The 22,779-nt window shown below is 35.7% G+C and overlaps 1 protein-coding gene across 2 annotated transcripts in view; it reads right to left on the reverse strand.

The window, feature by feature from the left end:
• The window catches only part of KLHL1 (kelch like family member 1), a 416,652-nt gene that overhangs the window by 13,957 nt on the left and 379,916 nt on the right, over window positions 1-22,779 (reverse strand). For both annotated transcript variants that reach the window (XM_054446371.2, XM_054446370.2), the window contains one exon: window positions 6,987-7,199. In XM_054446371.2, the coding sequence (XP_054302346.2) occupies window positions 6,987-7,199 (213 nt within the window). The remainder of the gene's footprint in view (window positions 1-6,986; window positions 7,200-22,779) is intronic.

Genomic DNA, 22,779 nt, shown 5'->3' on the forward strand with positions numbered 1-22,779 from the left:
TATGCAATAGAGGGTAAGACTACGATTTTCCACATGAGATATCCAAATCACCCAGCCACATTTGTCATGCTGGCAGCCTTTCCTCACTCCTCTTTAGTTTCTCCTTTGCCATAATCAAGATTCTTTATATGTGTGATTTTGTTTCTGAACACAAATCTATTCCATTTGTCTACTTATTTATAGTGTATTGTTACTACAATGTCCAGTTAAAATAATTTAATAATAAGCCTTTATATATAGTTTTTCAAGATTGTCTTGGAACTTAGGACCCTTTTAACTTTAATTTAAATTTTAGGATCATATTTCCAATATACACACAACCACAATCAAACTACATGAAACAATTTTAATTTTAAAAAGACTGCATTAAATTTATAAATTTTGTTTTTTATTTTTTATTTTTTGGGTTTTGTTTGTTTGCTTGTTTGTTTTTGAGACAAGGCCTCAGTCTGTCACCCAGACAGTGGTGCAATCTCGGCTCACCACAACTTCTACCTCTGGTGCTCAAGCAAAACTTCCACCTTAACCTCCAGAGTAGCTGGGACTGCAGGCATGTGTCACCATGCCTGGCTAATTTTTTATTTTTATTATTATTGTTTTTAAATTTTAGTGAGATGAGATCTCACTATGTCACCCAGTCTGGTCAGAAACTCCTGGGCTCAAGTGATCCACCTGACTTGGCTTCCCAAAGAGCTGGAATTAAAGGCATAACCCATCATGCCTAGCCCAATTAATTTTTTATATTGACTGAGTATATAGCAATCTTATTAATTCAATCTAACAGTTTCTAGTTTGATTCACATGAAATTATTCGATATTTATCACATAATCTTGAATACTGGCATTTTTATTTATTCCTTTCCAATTGTTGGCAATTTGCTTTCTTTTTATTACCTAACACTGGCTAGTTGTTCTGTTAACATGTCTAATAAAAATGGTATTAGCAGTCATTTTTTTCTTCTCATTCTAATGAAAATCACAAAACATTTCAATATTTGACTATGAATATTTTGTAGATTCTCATTATCAAATTAACAACATTAGTTTATTTTTCAAGTTTGGTGAGCATTTTTTATAATGACTAGATATTGACTTTTATCATTTTTTCACTTATTCAGATATTCATTTAATTGTCATTGTATTAAGTTACATTTATTACTCTTTTCAATATTAAACCAAATGTGCCTTTATGTGACAAACTCATATTGGATTTATATACATGCTTTATCAAACTGATTCTGTCCTAAGAGAACTCTAAGAATTAAAGTCTTAGGGTAGATCCTAATATATTTGAAATGAAAATATTTTTTTTCATATTTTAGTTTATAACATATAACTTTCTAAAAAACATATAAATAATGTTAGTGGTATAATGGTTACCCTTATAGACAATATTTGTTGGTACACATGGTATTTCTACCAAATTTTACGATATTCTGGGTCATAGAGTAAACCTCAAATGATTACAAAACCTTGAAATAGTTTTGAGTTCACTGTTAATTTTAACCCCAAGACAGAGGAGAAAGCAGTCAGCACAATGTTAGAGAAAAATCTCCTCAATATATTCAGGGGGTTTCAGGCTCTTATGCTGATGATGTGCTTAATGTCTATTTTAAATGTGTACTCTTTTTCGATGTACTTATTGATATTCTCCCAACTTTTTAAATCCCCTTCTTAAAAATATAATGGGCATAGAATGATCCAGAAAGGAAGATGGAAAAAATAAATTTCTGCTTCCCTTCTCAATATCTGTTGTTCATTTTCAATGCAAAAAAAATTTTAAACTTAATTTGATTTCAACTTCTGTATAAAGATGAATGAAAAGTTCTATTTTGACTTATGTCATATTTTGTTACATCCATTTTTCAAGGTTGAGGAGAGGAGAAATGAGTTGTTGACAGAACAAAAAGAAAACAAAAAAAAAGCTAAACGGCTCTTTGACTCCTTTCAGATGCAGTTGTCACAATAAACCTTTAAAAATTATTTTAACTATTGTCAGTCAGCAGAACATGGATTATACCCAGGAAATCTGAATGCCAGTTTAAACAAACTTTAAAAATTGGATACACTTAACAGTTCAAAACTAAAGAACAATAGATTATTTATGTAATCAGTTCCTCTACTAATATGACAGAAAACCATAATTAGCACTATAAATCCAAATTATTTTTATTTTATTTTATTTATTTATATATTTTTTGAGACAGGGTCTCACTCTGTTGCCCAGGCTGAAGTGCAGTGGCAAATAATGGCTCACTGCAGCCTCAACCTCCCCAGGCTCAAGTGATCCTCCCACCTCAGCCTCCCAAGTAGCTGGGTCCCCAGGCATGTGCCACCACACCTCACTAATTTTTGTATTTCTAGTACAGATGGGATTTTGCTATGTTGTCCAGGCTGGTCTCAAACCCCTGAGCTCAAGCAATCCACTGTTCTCGGCCTCCAAAGGTGCCAGGATTATAGGCATGAGCCACTGCCCCTGGCCAATATCCTTCTATCTATATAGAATAATGCATGTTTCATTTATTTGTGCATATTTGTATTTCCACAGAATCCTTCTTTTTCCTCAAAACATGCAGATAAATTATCATGATGCCAGAAGAATTCTGGGCAGCATATCTAAGGACAGCAGGTTATTCTGTCACCTCCTTTCTCTGTCGCTCCTCATAAGCCATTGAGGGAAATAGCAAATCACATAACTAAATTGGTATAGCTATTGTATCAGCTACCAATTGCTGCATCTGCTTATAAAGCAGGGCTCCTAAATACTTAGGTTAGCATAGAATCCTTGATACGGTTAGACTTTGTGTCCCCACCCAAATTTCATTTTGAATTGTAATCCCCGGGTGCTGAGGGAGAAACTTGGTGGGAGGTGATTGGATAATGGGGGTGGTTTCCCCCACGCTATTCTTGTGACAGTGAGTGAGTTTCCACGAGATCTGGTGGTTTTATAACTGTTTGGCAAGTTCCTCCTTCGTGCACTGTCTCTCTTGCCTGCTGCCATATAAGACATGCCCGCTTCCCCTTCTCCCACGATTGTAAGTTTCCTGAGGCCTCATCAGCCATGTGGAGCTATGAGTCAATTTTACCTCTTTTCTTTATAAATTACCCAGTCTAAGGCAGTTTTATTTTATTCTATTTTTTGAGACGGAATTTCGCTCTGTCACCCAGGCTGGAGTGCAGTGGCGCGATCTCGGCTCACTCTAAGGCAGTTCTTTATAGCAATGTGAAAATGAACTAATATAATCCTCATATTAACATAGTCTATCCAAAATTTGAGCATAATTTGCTAGCCAATAGCAAACATTATGAATGCGCAGTAACAGAAAAACAATGACAACAACAAACTAGCTAGTTGTTTCACACTACACTCATGCAGCTGACTCCAGCAATAATATATTGAATGAGAAAGGGTTTGGGGGAGGAAGGGGAAGGGGGAAGGGGAGAAGAAGCACATCACAATAATATATCCAAATTGTTTTGATACTCATTTGTTAATAGTGTTTAGATAAGATATAAGGATATGCTTTTCAATTAGTATTTGAACAATTGCTTACCTCTTGAGGCCCTATCTATCTCAAAAATTTTCTACTTAAAGTATATGGAAATAATACCCCAACAAGATGATGCAAATGCAAATCTGGATTTGCAATACCAAACAAATTTCTACCAAATTTTATGATATTCTGGGTCATAAAGTAAACCTCAAATGATTACATTTGCCTTTCCATGAATCCATCTCAACATCCACCCATCCTTCTGCTCTATCTATTCATTTATCTTCTATAATTTCTCTACCAATTCATTTGTCTGTATAACAACTTATTTACAGTTTATCTCAAGAAAGTTTTCCTTGTGGAAATATTGAGGTTCATTTTTCCTAGTGTCTGATTGATTCAATACATTCTTGTTATGTGCCTATTCTGTGCCAGAAATTGTACCAAGCACAAGAATATAGAGGTGGGTGGAAAGCTATCTTGGGCAGTATCAGCACATGGCACCTAGTTTAGTAATAAAAAAAAATGATGTAAAAAGAATTTTAATTATAATGTTAATAATTGGTACAAAGAAATAAAACTCAATTTTTCTTTCTGGTCAAATTTGCCATATGAAATGATCCCTCTGGCAACTATAAGAAGAATGAATTAGAAGATGCAGAAGTGGGTATTACAAAGTCTGGTATAGAAGGTTCCTATTATCTTGACACCCTTCTTTCACCAGCCCTCATTACCGGGATGCAGATGTGAGGTCAAAGGTGGTTCTGATCTATTATTACTCAGCAGTGGGACTGATGCCTTTGAGCATATTTTCTGATCAGTTGCCTAGATTCCAATTTTGTTTGGTATCTTAAAGGTTTACTTATTTATTTGTCTCTTTCTTCTAATACTGTAAGCTCTGTATAGCATAGTGCCAAATACATGGAAAACAATAGTTGCTGACTAAATAGGTAAACGAATGAATGTTCTTTGCCTAATAGATCACATCTTCTGGACCTAACTTCTCCTGAAACTCAATGCACATTTTGGACACTGATTTTGTCCACCAAGATGCTCTTACTAGGGTGAGGCTCAGTCACAAAATTAGTTTTCATCTGTTCCATAAACTATTCTAAAGTCCTCATTCTCATTCAGTCCCTGCCTTCTACCTTCTCTGATTTGAGGTGCCAGTATTATTTGTGCTTAAGACAGCCTGAGTGCAAACAATTTTTGATAAACGTTATATAACTGTACTTAACACCACCATTATATAATAGTTTACATTTCTGCAGGAAATCATTGTGATATAATAAAATGTGATCTATCCATCTGTCTACAAAACATAGCATTGCACACTATTCTTGCTATTTCTAATGATGTTTGCCTATGATTATATACTACAAAACATTTTTACATTCTATGTGCAAAATGGTTCCACAGAGGCACAGTTGCATATCTTGATTTATTGAGGAGTTACATGTGAAATCATCACTATAGAAAATATGTTATAAAAAGTGCAAAAGTGCTATTAATCTGATGGGTAGTATGAGCTAGGATAAGAATCATGATAATGCTGCGTGCTTCTGCATTACTTAAGCTGCTCATATCCACTGCACTCCTATAACTCAAAATAGTCATGCTTATTTAAATGTAATTTTCCAACATAAATGTATTCCTAGACTGAATTATTTATGCCTCCGTTCACAAACAACATTTCAATACATTATAAAGTCGAGTTGGATGAGAATATTTGGATGAAATATCATTTCATTAGCAGCATTTATATAAGATATTCAAGGTAAAAGTAGGAGTCTCATCATATTCATCTCTTCTCTTCGTTTACTCAAGAATTTGGCAGAGAAAATGTAAATCAGTCAGTTGTCAGTCTATTAGCAGCATTTTAAAAATAAATGATTGCACATTTGTGAGTATAAAAGTATAAACCTATTTATTAGGAGTCTGGTCACTGTCTTCATTGTGACACCTGTAGTTCCTGATTTCCATGGACTAGAAAATATTAAAGTGAAAACGCAGTGAACTTAATGCCTTTCTCAATGTGTATACAGCCATAAAGCTACAGTCCATTTCACAGAGTAGCAAGATTGGTAAACACTGTTTCTGTATCTTATCCAATTTGAACACAGCCTGCTTACCAAAAGCCATCTCTTGCCAATGGACTTATCCTCAGTAAAAATGATTATACATCCTTAGAAAACAATTTCATAAATGGGAAAGAATATCCTTTTCCTACCATCTGTACCACTGACAGGCCTCAATCAGGATACAGACTGTGTTTTCCTAACATAAAAAGGACAATTTTTCTGCTGTCAGTGCTATCAGCCAAACACCTCGCTTTTCTCCCAGATACAAGTTGGGATACTGCTCTCCCACTCCCATAAAGCTTTCTGTGGCCATGTTACTGGTTTGTCATTGTAGTACAAACAAAAGAGAATTCTATTACTTGCAGTTGAAATCTTTAAGGACCAGTTAAAAATTTACTACTCTCTGGCTTTTTCCTTTTGACATAGAGACCAGCAATGATCAATATTCTAGGTTATTTTTCATTTTGAGTACCAGAGTGGTAATACCATGGATATGTAGAATGAATGAGGAAAAAAAGCATCATGGTATTAAACCACTGAGAGTTTTAAAGTTATTTGTTACAGTAGAGTTACTTATCTTATACCAATTGATAAACCAATTGACTTAAATATTCCCTATCCTCATTTCCCCATGGGTCATTATGTAACCTGTGTAATAGGAAATATTACCATGCATCTTACTAAGGACTCTTTGGTCCTTACTGCATACCATATAATAGTTCTAAGTAACGCACAGCCCAAAGAGAACTCAGTGATAGCTGTGCCAGAAGTCTCTGCATTGTATTCCTAGGACTGAAGCCAAGGTGTCATCCCACTCTAGCTTCTATGTACCTGGTCAATTTTAGAAAGAGTTATAAGAGAACCTATGTTTCCTTCACACACCAGGATTATTAAAAATATAGCTCCAATCAGTCTGTCTTATGTTAAAAATGGTATGTCATAAAATAAGAACTTAATAATTCACCTTTGAGAGCTTGAAAGGGCAGTAAAACAAACAAGAACAGAAGACTAGAACACAGAAGCAAAATATCCAGTATTTTTAAAAGCGTTAACAAATATTCACGTTTCATAAATCACTCAAAACTTTGTTTTAATGTGTGTTTTAAAAGTATATCAAGAAGAAATTTAAAGATTATTTAAGGACTTGTGAAAAAACATTGTGGGGATTTAAATAAATATTAGTTGAAGGGAGGAAGCAAGGAATAAAAGAATAAGAAAATAGAAGAAAGTACGTGTGTGTATGTGTGTGTGAGAGAGAGAGAGGCAGAGAGAGAGAGAAAGGAGTTAAAAATTTATCTCTAGGTGTTGAATTTACCCTTCCTAAATAACGCAATTTTTTCAATCACTTGAAGCAGGCATCAATGTGATTTGCACTGTCTTTTTCGCTATAACAGTGTCCTTGGGGTCTTACCTTTCTACATAATCCAGTAGCCGGGAACAGTGATTCGAAGCAGGAGCATCATGACCTCCTACTGCATAAAGAAAACCATCACATGTGGCCACTCCGACACCCCCTCTCCTCTTACACATGGGAGCACACATGTTCCACTTATTTGTATGAGGATCATAATATTCCATTGAACTCAAACAGGAACTTCCATCACGACCTCCAACTGAATACAACCTAAAAACACAATTGGAAAAACGTGATTTAATATCATAGTCTGGATGACAAAATATAGAAAAGGTCCTTTAAAATAAATTTTCAAAGTATGAGGCTCAAATGTGTTGGAAATATATTACTTTGCAGGGAGATTTTGTTAAAGATACTCAATAAATGATCATATATACTAGAAATTTCTATTTTTGTATAGAAATTGCAGTATACTAGATGAAATTGAGACAACTATAATTTTAACCTCTATTTCTTGAAAGTTGGATAGATTTAAATTGCATACTGCAAAAATAAGTAATATTAGTATATTAGTTTAATAAATATTAAGAAATGGCTGTTAAAATACAGAATAAAATATAAGACAATGAACAGAAACAGAAGAAAGGCATTATCCTACTTGTTGATAAGCAAGTGATTTGGCAGTATGTAACACATGCCTGTACCTTGTGTTCCATCCTCACAGTTTAGAACAATAAATAAATGTAATAAACTAAAAGTATTATCTTAACAACAACTTTCTTACTCAGTGCTTATACTATAGCTAAAGACAAGACTTTACAGGAAAAAAGAATGCAACAATGTTAGTATGATTGAAAATTGCTGAAGTTTACTTGATACACTCATCTTGCTATAATTATTTTATTAATGAGAAGTATGATAGAACCCCCCAAATAAGTTATGCATCATAAATGGTACTAACATGATTTGAATACATTGTCTAATCCTAATAAAATAGTCCTTCCCCATTTAATCATAGTCATGATTTTATCACAGTAAGGCACAGCGTTGCATTTATTTACTTATCCATTTGCTCACTACATATTTTTGAATGTTTGGTGTGTGCCACACATTTTTAAAACTTTTATTGTTATGTCCATGAACAAAACAGGAAAAAAAATCCATGCACTCAATTCTACTGAAGCAGGGATAGACAGAATATACAAAGTAAACATAAATATCATTTACTACTGGGGAAGGTTCAAAGTGCAAGGGACATAGAATCCAGAAGCAGGATCAGTAATGCAACTGGTGAGGGTAGAGATAGTGGATACAATTTAAATAAGTAACCAGAAAAGGTCTCACTGAAACCTTTGCAAAAAAAAAAACTTGGAAGATAGTAGTAGTGATTGGAGGTGAGTTCAGGAATATCTGGGGAAGAGGAAGATTTAAGGATGACTAAATAGTGAGTGAAAAGTTTCAGAAGCAGGAAGGAAGCCAGAGTGGCTGGGGCAGAGACTGAAGTGAGAGTGGTGGTTCAAGGTAAACGGCAGCTTACAAGGTGCATGTAGACTCTTCTCCCGAGTACAACAGGAAGCCATAGTGGTTTTTGAATAGAGGGAGAATATGATTTGTTTGTGTTTTAATGAGATTAGAGGTGTGAAAGTAAAATAAATCCTGGGACTCCCAAATCACTAAAGCCAAAGGGAAGTCAAGCTGGGAACTCCTTAGCGCAAACCTGCCTCCCATTCTATTCCTAGAAAAGATAGCTACTAAGATTAAAAAAAAAAAAAAAAAAAAAAAAAAAAAAGCTATGTACCTCCCTCACAAGGAATTTCCTTGTGGACAAAGGACAGCAGATATAACTCAAAGTCATCCCTCTGCTCACAGAGATAAGTGAATATCTGAGTGCCTCCTTTGGAAAGGCTAGTCAGAAACTCAAAAGAATGGAACCACTTGTCTCTTACCTACCTATGACCTGGAAGCCCCCTCCCTATTTCAATTTGTTCCACCTTTCCGGAAGGAACCAATGTATATCTTACACATATTGATTGATGTCTCGTATCTCCCTAAAGCGTATAAAGTCAAGCTGTGCCCCAACCACCTTTGGCACACATTGTCAGGTCTCCCGAGGCTGTGTAATGGCCATGAGCCCTTAACTCTGGCAAAATAAACTTCTTAAATTGACTGAGACCTGTCTCAGATATTTGGGGTTTGCAGAGGAAATTTTTCTGGACAATATATCCAATATAATATATTTATAAGTAGACTTAAATCTATAATATTCAATTTCTAAATAAATGCATAGGAAGACAGTATTACTTAGCATATAAATCAATCAGGATGTAGATTTACAAATTCATGCTCTAATACCATATAATAACTCTAAAATTTGATATGTAAAATTATTTTAAATCCTGGGAATGTTTTTCTAAAGCTGTTTATGTTTCTCATAATGGCTGCCATAGTAAAATATATCTGATTGCCCAAGTGTTCCCTTTATGCCTTTATGCGTGTAATACCTCTTTGCTTGATTACTGACAAGTAGTCTGCTAACTCTCAATCTTGTGGTATGCTAAAATTAACCAATAGGAGCATTTTAAAAAACAAGTATTGAACAATTTACAAATTGCTTGCAAAAGCACCCAGAAGTGAAATAATTATTCACTTACAAGTTTTTAATCATTCTAAACACCTTATGAAATCTGAACCTCACTTATTTCTCTTTCATTTAAATTGATGATTTAACTCAAAAGAAGTATGGAATAACCCTAAGATATTAAAATGTAACTAAATGTATTTTGCAGGGACTTTACTTATGGGCATCTTTCTGTGAGACACCTAGCACAGTCCTCGTACATAGTTTATAAATAAACATGATATGAACTTCTTATTCTCTATTGTTTTAAAGGAAATGTTTACTTCAAGCTGCTTTATTTATTCATAAACATTACTCTGATAAATTATACTATTGAGTTATTTGAACCAAATATTGTTGATAATTAATAATAAAATAGTTCTAGGGAATAATAGATCACACATTTTCTGTTTCTGATATTATTTCAAAAATTATATATATATATATATATACACCTAAATTTACATTAAAAAGTAATGATGGCATACAACCTACCAAGACTAATCATGAAGAAATATGAAATATGAACAGACCTATATCTATCTAACCTAGTATCAAACTACATATAGGTCTGTTCAGATTTTGGATATTGAATTGGTAATCAAATTTCCCAAGAAAGAAAAGTCCGGGAGCAAACAGATATACAAATAAATTCTCAACAGCACTAACCATCAGAGAAATGCAAATCAAAGCCACAATGAGATATCACCTCATTCCAGTTGGAAAAGCTATTACCAAAAATAAATAAATAATAATAATAAATGCTGAATAAATAACAAATGCTGAATAATAAATGCTGATGAGGATGTGAAAAAGGGGAAACCCTTACACATTGTTTATGGCAATGTAAATTAGTAAAACCATTATGAAAAACAGTATGGTAGTCCCTCAAGAAATTACAAGTAGATTCACCATAGGATCCAGCAATCTCACTACTTGATATATATTCAAAGGAAATGAAACCAGTATATAAAAGAGACAGCTGCACTTCCATGTTTATTGCAGCACTATTCACACTAGCCAAAATATGGAATCAACCAAATGCTCAACAATGGATAAATGGATAATGGAAATGTGCTCCATTTGTTGGAACACAATGGAATAGTATTCAGCCATAAAGAGAATAAAATCCTAATATTTTCTATAACATGGATGAGCCTGAAGGACACTACGTTAAGCGAAATAAGCCAGGCACAGAAAGACAAATACCACATTGTCTCACTCACATGTATACTCTAAAAAAAAAGTCTCATAGAATTTGAGAGTAAAACGGTAGTTATCAGAGACTAGAGAGAACTAGTGGGGAGGGGTAGATGGAGAGAAGTACTTTATGAATATATGCTACCAACCAGCATTGTCTGCAATCCATTTATCTGTGAATATAAATTAAGTGTGAATTAGGCTAAGAATGAGAATGTAAAAATAACAATAACTATTACTATAATTATTCTTAAAAGCATAAAAATAACCAAGGCTTTTAAACAATGAACTCTGAGCAGTTCAAATCTATGCTACAATATACACACAAGTCTTCATGAATAATTATCAGGTCAAACACAGTGGCTCACGCTTATAATCCCAGCACTTTGGGAGGCCAAGGTGGAAGGATGACTTTAACCCAGGAGTTCAAGACCAGCCTGGGCAACATGGCAAAACCCCATCTCTACAAAAATTACAAAAATTAGCTGGGCATGTTAGCACATGCCTGTAGTCCCAGCTACTCAGAGGCTGAGGCAGGAGGAACACTTGAACCCGGGAGGTCAAGGCTACAGTGGGCTGGAATCATGTCACTGCACTCCAGCCTGGGCGACCGAGCGAGACCCTGTCTCAAAACACAAAAACAGAAACAATCATCAAAGGTAATCTTCTTAGATCTCCCCCTCACCATCTATTTACTTATAGTTTAGACTGATTCCCTGCTTCTTTCACTGAAATGACAAATTAGATGTTGGGAATTTGAAGAGCATAGAATAATCTGATGATGGAAGTCAAAGCACTGGCAGCATAGGAAGTGACAGCTGACAGTTTCACAGCAAGAAAGGCAATGTGACATTTCCACTTTGAGTTGAAAGATGAGTAAAAATTTGTAAGATCAAAAACCAGGGGGGAAGCTTTACATACAAGGAAAGCATTATATGTAAAAACCAGGGGCATGAAAGGTCACAGCAGTTGATAAATAAAGAGTGACAGGTACGTTATATTGATGGAAGGGGTGCTAGTAAAGGAGGGGATGAAAGAGATGCAGCTTGTAGGATAAGAAAGTTAGATTGAAAATGAAGGGAGTTGCATGCCATGTTGTGGAGTTAAGGTTTCATTCCAAGGCAGTGAGTTAAGGACAGAAAAATAACATTCTTCAAAACCATCAGCTTCATAGTTCCATCTGCTATAAATGTTGACCAGTATATCCTTGCATGCCAGGAATTGACAGGAGATCCAGAAATATTGTTGACTAAGTGCACTTTTCTAGGACCTTGCTGAGAATTGCAAGAATCTGAGTCTTCCCTGCTATTTTACCTATTACCTATGTGTTTACCAGCATACAGATAAGTTTCACCTAATGTTCAGTCACCAGGTTTCAATATCTTGAGGCCTAGTTAGCAGGTGCTCATCTAAGTTAGTGCCATATATTTTATATTCTATTACATACAACACAGCAGCTCAACAAAACAAATCCTGTATTGATTAGGATATGTGTTTGAATGTGTGTAAACACGGTTTTACAGGTGATGAGACCCAGGCTGCATTGCTAGAGTATGAGCATTGTCAAGAACTGTGAAGAATCGGAAATTCTACCCTATTTCTAAGCTAACAAATTAGCCTGCTGCAGTTTCATGGATGCTGGCAGAATAAACAAGATTCATGGGGGAGAAAGAAGTGACTTTGCTACTTGCAACACAGTAGGCAGCATAAATTTCATGTTTACATCTGCTCTACTTGTTTCCCCCAAGCCTCACCAGCATGATTTGGAGCAACTCAAGTGAATGCTGCACATGTGGTGGGTTTGTTTCACAGCTACGGGATCTCTGAGTTTTGGAAACTCTAATCCTTTAAAGAGGCTGCCAGAGAACCTGTCCAACCTTTGCCCTGAAGGGAGACATTATCTTTATGATTCTGGTCAAGGAACAATTCTCTATTCTCTGACCAAAAGGAAGTCACTATCTTTATCTTCCAACCCTTTGATTTACAAATATCCTGAAAATATGTTATGAAAAACAGTCACCAGTAATTATTGTTTGGAAAATGTGTAGTAATGCTAAAACCCCATGGACAATTGTCTATTAACCCTCATGTCTTGATGTCCCAAAGTGGAGTCCCAGTTACCACAACCATGGTTCAAACAGCAGGATGAAGGAAAATTGGAAGAAGGAGCACCATCCCTCCCTTAAAGAGTCCATCTTTTAGGGTGCACAACTCACCTCTCACATCTCATAGGTCAGAACCAGACACATGGTTATACCTAGTTGGTAAGATGCTGGAAAGTCTTGTCTTTATTTTAGATGGCCATATGCCTCACTAAAAATGTGTGTTTATATTGTCATATAAAAAGGAGTGAATGAGTATTGGTGGATAATTAGCCAAACTCATTCATACTCTATCAGGCTTCACAACCTCATTTACCAGCTATGTGTTATAATAGTAGCAAGTGTCAAGAGGAGTTTGCAATAGACATCATCATTTATTAGCAAGTAGAAAGAAAAGCAGTCACCAATATATTGTTGTAGCTTAGTGAAATCCCGTTCACTGTCCTGTAAGACACATTAACAAGTACCTCCCACAGAAAGGCAGATATAGGAGTAATCTGACAGCAGGATTGACAAGCTTTCTCATGGCATCAGAAGAAAGAGCTAGTGCCATAGCACTAGATCTTTTCTAGCCCTATGTAGGGTGGTGCATTCATATTTACTTTATCATAGGTAGCTTTTTATTACATATGCAGGGTTATTTCTACTCATCTCTTGGTCAACTGAGGTTGTGTCTCCACTAGAAAGTCTTTTCTAATCCCATTTTGTCTTGTTCCCCAAAATTTAGCTTTATTTATAATCTGTATCCTAGGTATGGCTATTTACAATTTTTCATACTTTACCAATAAAGTATATTTCAAGGAAAGTGCACAGAAAGCACTCCCATACCATTATGTAAATACTACAATGTTTTGCTAACTAGCTTGGGATATTAAATATAATTTTCACTCACTGTATTTGGTTACCCAGAAAAAGTGTTTAGGCATCCTTTCTGTTGCACAATAAAAGGATTAGAATCCCTCAACTCCAGTACCTTTGAAGAAACTCTCTAGATCCAGAACTTAGCTTGGTCCTTTGTTTTCTAATTAACGAAGAGCTCTTTCATCTGATGCCATGAGAAAGCTTGTCAATCCTGCTGTCAGATTACTCCTATATCTGCCTTTTCATGGGAGGTACTTTTTAAAGTGCTTTACAGGACAGTGAGTGGGATTTTACTAAGCTACAGCAATACATTGGTGACTGCTTTTCTTTCTACTTGCTAAGAAATGATGTCTATTGCAAACTCCTCTTGACACTTGCTGTTATTATAAAACACAGCTGGTAAATGAGGTTGTGAAGCCTGATAGGGTCTACCTACCTTTATTTATTAAAACATACCCAAATTTATGAAAAGAATCTGACAATTGTAAATATGTGAATTAATTTAGATCAATTCATCACATATCCAAACTTGGCAGAATTCACCAACCCAAAACTGTCAGTTCAACCTTAATCTCTCCGTATTTCCTCTGCTCCCACTCTATGCGTTTTATAATTCTGCAACTTATTTGTTATTGTTTTCTAGTTCCTTTTAGTATAATGTAAGCTCTCTGAGGGCAGAATTTATTTATCTTCTTTGATATGTCATTATGACCAGTACATGTTTGTGAAATTTTTTAAAAAATGAATGAAGCACTTGTTTTTAATTCTAGAAAAAATAGTGATTTATCTGTGGAAACTTATCAATGAAAAAGCACCTGTTTAAGTTCCACTGAAGCAAGACTTTGACAAATGGCAGGGAAAATTATTAATTATGTGTCTCGGGAACACAAAAGTAGGGAAGAAAGAAAGATTAATTTTAACTAGGTGGATTCAAAAAGGGTTCACAGGAAAGGTACAGATTAAACTATGCTTTGGATGGTAGAAAATATAAATAATCTTATTTTGGTTTTAAGCAAAAGCAGATCTTAATATATTTTAACACTTCTTGACACTATTGTTTTCAAGTACAATAAACTCAGTCCTGTTAATATTGATCTTGCCACACAGATCTTGCACATAGAGAGCTAGACTTGGGTTTGTTTATCAATCTAGAGAGTTTTCAAATGTATTCAAAGACCAAGTGAATATTGAGCATGAAACTAAGAGGACAGTGAATAGTGGACAGTCATAAGTTAATAAGAAAAAGCAATGAAAGGGGAATCTAGGCAGAAACATGAGAAAGTGAAAAGGCAAAGGGGTGTGGACAATCTAGGTAGGTTCAGGGAACTGGAATGATTTGGTACGGCTGGGACATCAGGTGGTTGTAAGGCAGGTGCCAAGAAAAGAGAATGGAGAAAGAAAGTGAAGTCTAAGCTATTAAAACCACTATATTCCAGAATGAAGAACCTGGAAATGACCATGCTCAAATATGGCACCAAAATGAGTTGTTGAAATACATTTTAATTCTGAGGCATAATTTATTAAATAATACGTTTCAACAATTGGCATATATCTTAGTCAGTCAACTATTGTGAGGAAATTCTACTAATTGTACAGTTTCCTTGAGCAATTAGAAACAACTCTTCAGCCAGAGTGAATATTTATAAAATTGAAATGAAAACACATCACTGCTCTTTTTTTTTTTTTTAAATCTTCGTAATATTTTTACCTCACCCAAGTTACTATATGATCTCTTTGGGGCCACTCCCTTTTATTATATGTTCCTGCCAAACTTAAATTTTGCATTTTATATTCAAGGACTTGATACAAATTTTCTTTCTTATTGGAATGATTTCCCCCATCACATATCCATTCTGGATATCTGGATATCTGATAAATCAACCAGTTCCCTTAAAAATCATCTCTTTCAGCATGTGAATTAAAATTCTCCTGAGCTTATCAGTAGCCCCAACTGAGATTCAGTAAACAGCAATTTCTTTTTTTTTCTTTCTTTTTTAATGTGTGAGTCTAAGATTAATTAAAACGTATACAATTTTGGGTGCCACCTTTGAGAAGAAGAATACCAAAATTTGAATAAAAAATAGAAACAGAGTGTTGGAAGGTACTATGCAAGTGATGGGCCTTGAGGCTTAAGGCACTGTGCCAGTGCCTTAATAGGCATATTAGGCATAATAGAAAAACATAAAAACATAATAGAGGACATAATAGAAAAACAACAGACAATTAACCCTTCTTTCATGATGCTTTAAGCCATATGTGCTTCAGACTGAACAGAAATTACAACTGCCTTGTAAAAATTATTTTTTTGTTTGTTTGTTTGAGACAGAGTCTCTGTCACCCAGACTGGAGTGTGCAGTGGCGTGATCTCAGCTCACTGCAGCCTCCGCCTCCCGGGTTCCAGAATTATTAACATGAAGCTTTGCACGCCTGTAATTCTAGCACTTTGAGAGGCCAAGGAGGGCAGATCACCTGAGGTCAGGAGTTGGAGACCAACCTCACCAGCATGGTGAAACCCCATCTCTACTAAAAATGCCGGAAAAAAAAAAATAGCAAAGCGTGGTGATGCATGCCTGTAATCCCAGCTACCTGGGAGGCTGAGGCAGAATAATTGCTTGAACCCGGGAGGCAGAGGTTGTAGTGAGCTGAGATTGCACCACTGCACTCCAGCTTGGGTGACAGAGCGAGACTCCATCTCAAAAAAAAAAAAAAAATTATTAACATGAAGATTTGAATGAATGAATGAAAGAATGAATGAATCCATTTTGCCATAGTAAATCATGAAAGAAACTCTGTTTTTATACGTTTTGCAGATTCTTAAAGGGGTGGTACTACATATTTATTAAAATTCAAGCCTACTTATAAGATGTGTTCAGGCAGAATCAGTATCTGTTTGTGAGCTAAGAAAATTTTTTAAAAATCACAAAAAGACATCTTAGCTAGAATGTAAAGTGTAAAAGAATCAAGCCAAGACAGCTACCGAAGAAGAAACAAAAATAACCACTAATGTATATATTGTTTGAGGAATCTGAGGTTATATTTGGCCAAGTGCCACACATCCACGTTTATTAACTTTTTTTTTGTATTTTCTGTATTCACCAAGTAAGTCTGGCTGTGCTGGCATATATACCCCTTAGCTTAATCTATCTTACTAGAAGACTCACTACATTTGTTATATGAAATTGATGCAATTTTGGTCTTGAATCCGTCAGAACACGCTCATTAATTTTAAGCCATAAACCAATTTCTTGGTTTTTTTTCCCACAACAAATAGTATCATAAGTAACCTAAACTTAAGATAAGTGTTCATTGTTTTTTATTACTCTTAATTGGAAAAAGTGTTGAGAATAATATTTAGGGAAACAACAGCCAGGTTAGAATGACACATTAGTGTTATGTGATAGCAAAACAAGGGGAAAAAATCACGTCAGCAGAGGTGAGGAAAAAAACAAACAAAAAAATGTAAGAGGGTGGTGTTAAAACAATTTTCTGCTATGGGTCTGAAGTAAAAGGTCATTTTCTAATGATTATGTTTCTGTCTGAGTAACACAGGAAAAGTACCCAGACATTAATAGCCAGTCATCAAACTACAGAATTTTAAAGCCATTAAATCACACCCAGGGGGAAGAAAAAGATGCCAAGTAAAAGCTCTACTAATTCAATTTAAAGGAAAAAAAATTCAAGTAAAAAATGGAACCATTCAAAACAATTTCACAGAATAGAATTAAAATTCATATTTAATTAAAATGTAAGCAATTTTGGCAATGTAAGAATTAAAAACTTCAAAAAGTATTGATATCACACCCTGATATTTTTCATGAAGAATGATACTAGACAACACAGGATTTCTTAATATATGATGTATGCTAGCTGACCGAAAAATACAAGTACAGGAAAAGTAATCTGAATAGTGATTTCTATGTATAGTCAATTTAAAAGTGGCAGTAGAAGAAACTAGATAGACAATTTAGTCATAACAACATGTAAGAAATTGCAAGACTCTGCGTTAAATATTTTCTCCATTTATTTCTGATTAAGACTGGAGAATATTTACAACAAAATACATATTTTAAGGTGATTCAAAGTAAAGTCATAAAGAAGGTCACAAAGCTATAATTCCAGCTAATTATCCAAAAAATGTGGATAAGTAATGTACTAACACTTTAATGTGTGTGTGTGTGTGTGTGTGTGTGTGTGTGTTTTCATTACAAAATCATGTAACAAGTGAATAAGTTAATGAAAGGACAGGACACTTCTCACCCATATTGGGCAAATTTGCCGTGTTAATGAGACATCCATTTTAAAAACAATACCAGGAATAAATCTATTGCTGTCAATGTAAATGGTAAGAAAAAGTCACTAAATAACCGACTGTTACTTATAAATAGTGATTAGAAAACATAAAAAGGCAAAAAGGATTATGCTTTCCTCTATTATCCTCTATTAGAATTATAAAAACATCCAAGAGAACATCCATTCCATTTTTCTTCCGGATACAGGATCTTGCTCTATCACCTAGGCTATAGAGCAGGTGGCATGATCACAGCTCACTACAGCCTCGACCTCCTGATTCAAGTAATCCTCTCACCTCAGCCCCTCAGCCTCTCAAGTAGCTTTAACTATATAGGAGCATGCCACCATGCCCATTTATTTTTAAAATTATTTGTAGAGATGGGGTCTCACTATGTTGCCCAGGCCGGTCTCAAACTGCTGGACTCAAGCAATCCTCTCACCTCGGCCTCCCAAAATGTTAGAATGACAGGGGTGAGCCACTGTGCCTGGACGGAGAACATTCATTCTATTATTATTGTAAGTTTTACTATCCATGAATAGATATACCCACTGCATAATTTTACTTTTAATATTTAATATTGAAGAATGTTAAATTTTATCATTGACTTCCAAATTAAGTATTTTTAAAGAATAATATTGTAATGCTTAAGAAAAAAATCATTTTCAAGAGAAAATGTGAATATAAGTAGAAAAAGTATTGATAAATGAATATATTTACATGTTACATAAATTGGTGTTGATAAAATGTATGTATTATTAAATATATACATTTTCTATTGAGTAAAGTGACAATATTAACACAAATGAAAATATTTTTTCTATGAATGTCATTAAAAGGCACAACAGAATAAAAATTGTATTGAGAGGAGTGAGAAGCAGAAGGTAACTATTTCATATAGAAACAATTCCAAGAAATTTCTTTTAGAAAATTTGCAGATAGGACTGAAAGTTGGTAATAAAATATTTTAATTCCTTCTCCTAGAAGTCTCAGTATTCCTCAGAAGGTAATGGAAGAACAAACAACCACTTTTTATGCAAGCAGCCCATCACTATAGGCTGTGTATGATTTTAACTTCTTTTCACTTCTACACAGCAGCCTTCCAAAGCAGTGATGATAGTAGGATTTGGAGTTTTTCTCAGCAACTATAGCCAAAAGAAGTCTAGCAGAAATGTTTACAGATATTTTTTGATATTGAGAGTGATTATAGTGTAAAGTTCGATAGCGAACACTTTATACATTACTGCAGAAGAAAGCTTTACCAAATACAAAAAAGAGATTGAATTGACAAGTAGCTATTTGCTTTAGCTTTTTGTGATTCTGGTTCACCTTTTCTTTCTTATCTAATAGCTTTTTAAAAATAATAATGGATATTGACACTAATGAAACTTCTAGCAAAACATTTGAGAGCAGGATTTTGAGAGCAAATAAAGGTACCTTGAAAAAAATTAAGGGACTTAAATATTATGTGACAGGGAAAATCACAAGTAGTAAATAGAAAAACAAAATAAAGTAAAACAAAGCATGTAGAAGTTTTTCCATCATATAAAAATATTTTATTTTTTGACCTAAAAACATATACTTTAAAGACTTTAAAGACGATAAAAAGACTTTAAAGATGATAAAGACTTGAAAGATGACAAGATAACACACTCAAAATAAGGTGGTTATAAAGGTGATTTGAAGGAGGGTAGTCAAAGATATCACCTAAGAAAAGTTAAAATGCAAAAATTTTAAGTCTGCATTGGAGATACAAACGATCATAAACAAATTGGCATTGATTGAATTCATTTATTTTTTTTTAACTGGTGAAGGAGATTTATGGCAAAGAAATCAGTCTTAAAACACACATAGAACCATTAACATAAGTATGTACTAAAATATATCTCAAATCAGAGAACTAGAATAATGGGAAAAGAAACAATTAAACAAACAAGTCTCAATAGATTAAAAACTTTCCTAAGCAGAAGAAAGACAGAGTTGAGATTGTTAAAATGAATCTCCAAGTAGTAATTTAAAATAATGAGAATTAGGCTTCAGATTGTACCCCCAGAAACATTTTGATTTTTGAGGTGGAAGTACAAACTTTTTAAGCTGTTGTCTCTCAGGTCTACATCCTCTCCTGTATTTTCTACTCTTGAAATAAGGGCTAAATCTCTGAAAACCACTTTTCTGCTTTGCCTCCTGGTTCCCTGTTAGGATCTGACATCAGTGGGTGGCAGAGACTGAAAGACTAGAGGAGAGTAAAGGGTCTTGGTTTTTTGTTTGTTTGTTTGCTTTTTTATTTTTTTTCCTGTAAGTGTCACCCCATCCTTTTCTCACTGTAGCAGCACTGTAGCAGCACTGTAGCAAGAGTTGTTCTATAGCACCAGACACACCTAGTTTGCAGTTTTTCTAAGACACGCCATCGGCTTCATTGAGACTACTCTAAGCCATTGGCACTAGCAGATTGGTATCCTCTTCTCAGAGATCTGGGTCCCAGGTCTTTCCTGCTGTGACTAGCTCCAGCTAAGCAGTGGCCCAAATAGCAGTTCACTGAATTTCAGTGCACAGGGCCCTTCCCCAAGCTTCTAAATCTTAATCATTTTAACCATGTCTTTTAGTTCTCCCCCAGGAGAGGTAGCTATTATTGTGAGTTGATTAAATTACAATATAGTGTTATTTTGTTGATTTTTGGTTAACTAGTAAGTTTTTTTACTTATTCAACAAAACTTCATATTTAATATTAAAATACCTTTGTTTAGAATGACTGATAAATGACTGTTCTGATTTCTGGCTCTTGACTGAATGTTAACTAATATAAACATAGTAAAAACATCTATAAGAATAAAAGTGTCTGGGAGGAAGTGAGGAGCACCTCTGCCCGGCTGCCCCGTCTGGGAGATGAGGAGCACCTCTGCCCGGCCGCCCCGTCTGGGAGATGAGGAGCACCTCTGCCCGGCCGCCTCGTCTGGGAGATGAGGAGCACCTCTGCCCGGCTGCCCCGTCTGGGAGATGAGGAGCACCTCTGCCTGGCCGCCCCGTCTGGGAGGTGAGGAGCGCCTCTGCCCGGCTGCCACCCCGTCTGGGAGGAAGTGAGGAGTACCTCTGCCCGGTCGCCCCCTCTGGGAAGTGAGGAGCGCCTCTGCCTGGCCGCCACCCCGTCTGGGAGGAAGTGAGGAGCGCCTCTGCCTGGCTGCCCCATCTGGGAAGGGAGGAGCGCCTCTGCCCAGCCGCCACACCGTCTGGGAAGTGAGGAGCGCCTCTGCCCGGCCGCCCCGTCTGGGAGGTGAGGAGCGCCTCTGCCCGGCTGCCACCCGGTCTGGGAGGAAGTGAGGAGCGCCTCTGCCCGGGCGGCCCCGTCTGGGAAGCGAGGAGCGCCTCTGCCCGGGCGGCCCCGTCTGGGAAGCGAGGAGCGCCTCTGCCCGGCCGCCCTGTCTGGGAGGTGAGGAGCGCCTCTGCCCGGCTGCCCTGTCTGGGAGGTGTACCCAACAGCTCCGAAGAGACAGCGACCATCGGGAGTGGGCCATGAGGACGATGGCGGTTTTGTTGAAGAGAAGGGGAGGAAGTGTGGGGAAAGGAAGGAGAGATCAGATTGTTGCTGTGTCTGTGTAGAAAGGGGTGGGCATAGGAGACTCCATTTTGTTCTGACTAGGAGAAGTTCTTCTGCCTTGGGATGCTGTTGATCTATGGCCTTTCCCCCAGCCCCCTGCTCTCTGAAACATGTGCTGTGTCAACTCAGGGTTAAATGGATTAAGGGCGGTGCAAGATGTGCTTTGTTAAACAGATGCTTGAAGGCAGCATGCTCTTTAAGAGTCATCACCACTCCCTAATCTCAAGTACCCAGGGACACAAACACTGCAGAAGGCCGCAGGGACCTCTGCCTAGGAAAACCAGAGACCTTTGTTCATGTGTTTATCTCCTGACCTTCTCTCCACTGTTATCCTATGACCCTGCCATATCCCCCTCTCTGAGAAACACCCAAGAATGATCAACAAATACTTCATGAATTAAAAAAATAATAATAAAAAAAGAAAAAATAAATAAAATAAAATAAATAAAATAAAATAAAAAATAAAAAAAAAAAAAAAAAAGAATAAAAGTTTGGGTTATAAAAACACATATGAAAGATAAAAAAAATCACTGAACTTACATATCTCCCCCACTCCCCCAAAAAGATAGAATATAAGTAAATAATATCTATTGAATTTTAAAAATACAAGGCAGAGATATTAAATTACTTAAGCTAATTTGCAAACAATGGGAGAAGACACAGGAAAGTCCCTTTCAGACATAGAATCTAATAAATTACATAATCAACACATACTTCCTGGAAAGTAAAAATAATAAAGTGAGATGCATTCACTTGGAAATGATTAATTTTCAGAATACATGAAGAACTCCATAAATCAAAATGAAAAAGAGAACACACAGAAATAGAAACAGAGAAAATTTTGAAAATAAACTTCAACAGAAGATATACAAATGACTAATACATATATTAAAGATGTTTGATCACATCAGTTCTTAGAGAATGTGATAGCACTAGTAATCAGAATGGATAAAGATAAATAAAAGACAAGTCGGATGTTACCAAGTCAGTAGGGCACATGGAGCATTCAGAATTTAAAAATCTGTTAGTGTGCGGACAAATTAGGAAAACCACTTACAAACATGTTTGAGCAGTATCTACTAAACCTGAGCACAAGAATAAGTAAAGCCTAGTAATTTAAGTTCTAGGTCTACAGCCAGCTAAAATGTGTATGTATATTCACCAAAAGATATACATAAGAATATTCATAA

The sequence above is a fragment of the Pongo pygmaeus genome, chromosome 14 (assembly GCF_028885625.2).
Source record: "Pongo pygmaeus isolate AG05252 chromosome 14, NHGRI_mPonPyg2-v2.0_pri, whole genome shotgun sequence".
Lineage (NCBI taxonomy): Eukaryota > Metazoa > Chordata > Mammalia > Primates > Hominidae > Pongo > Pongo pygmaeus.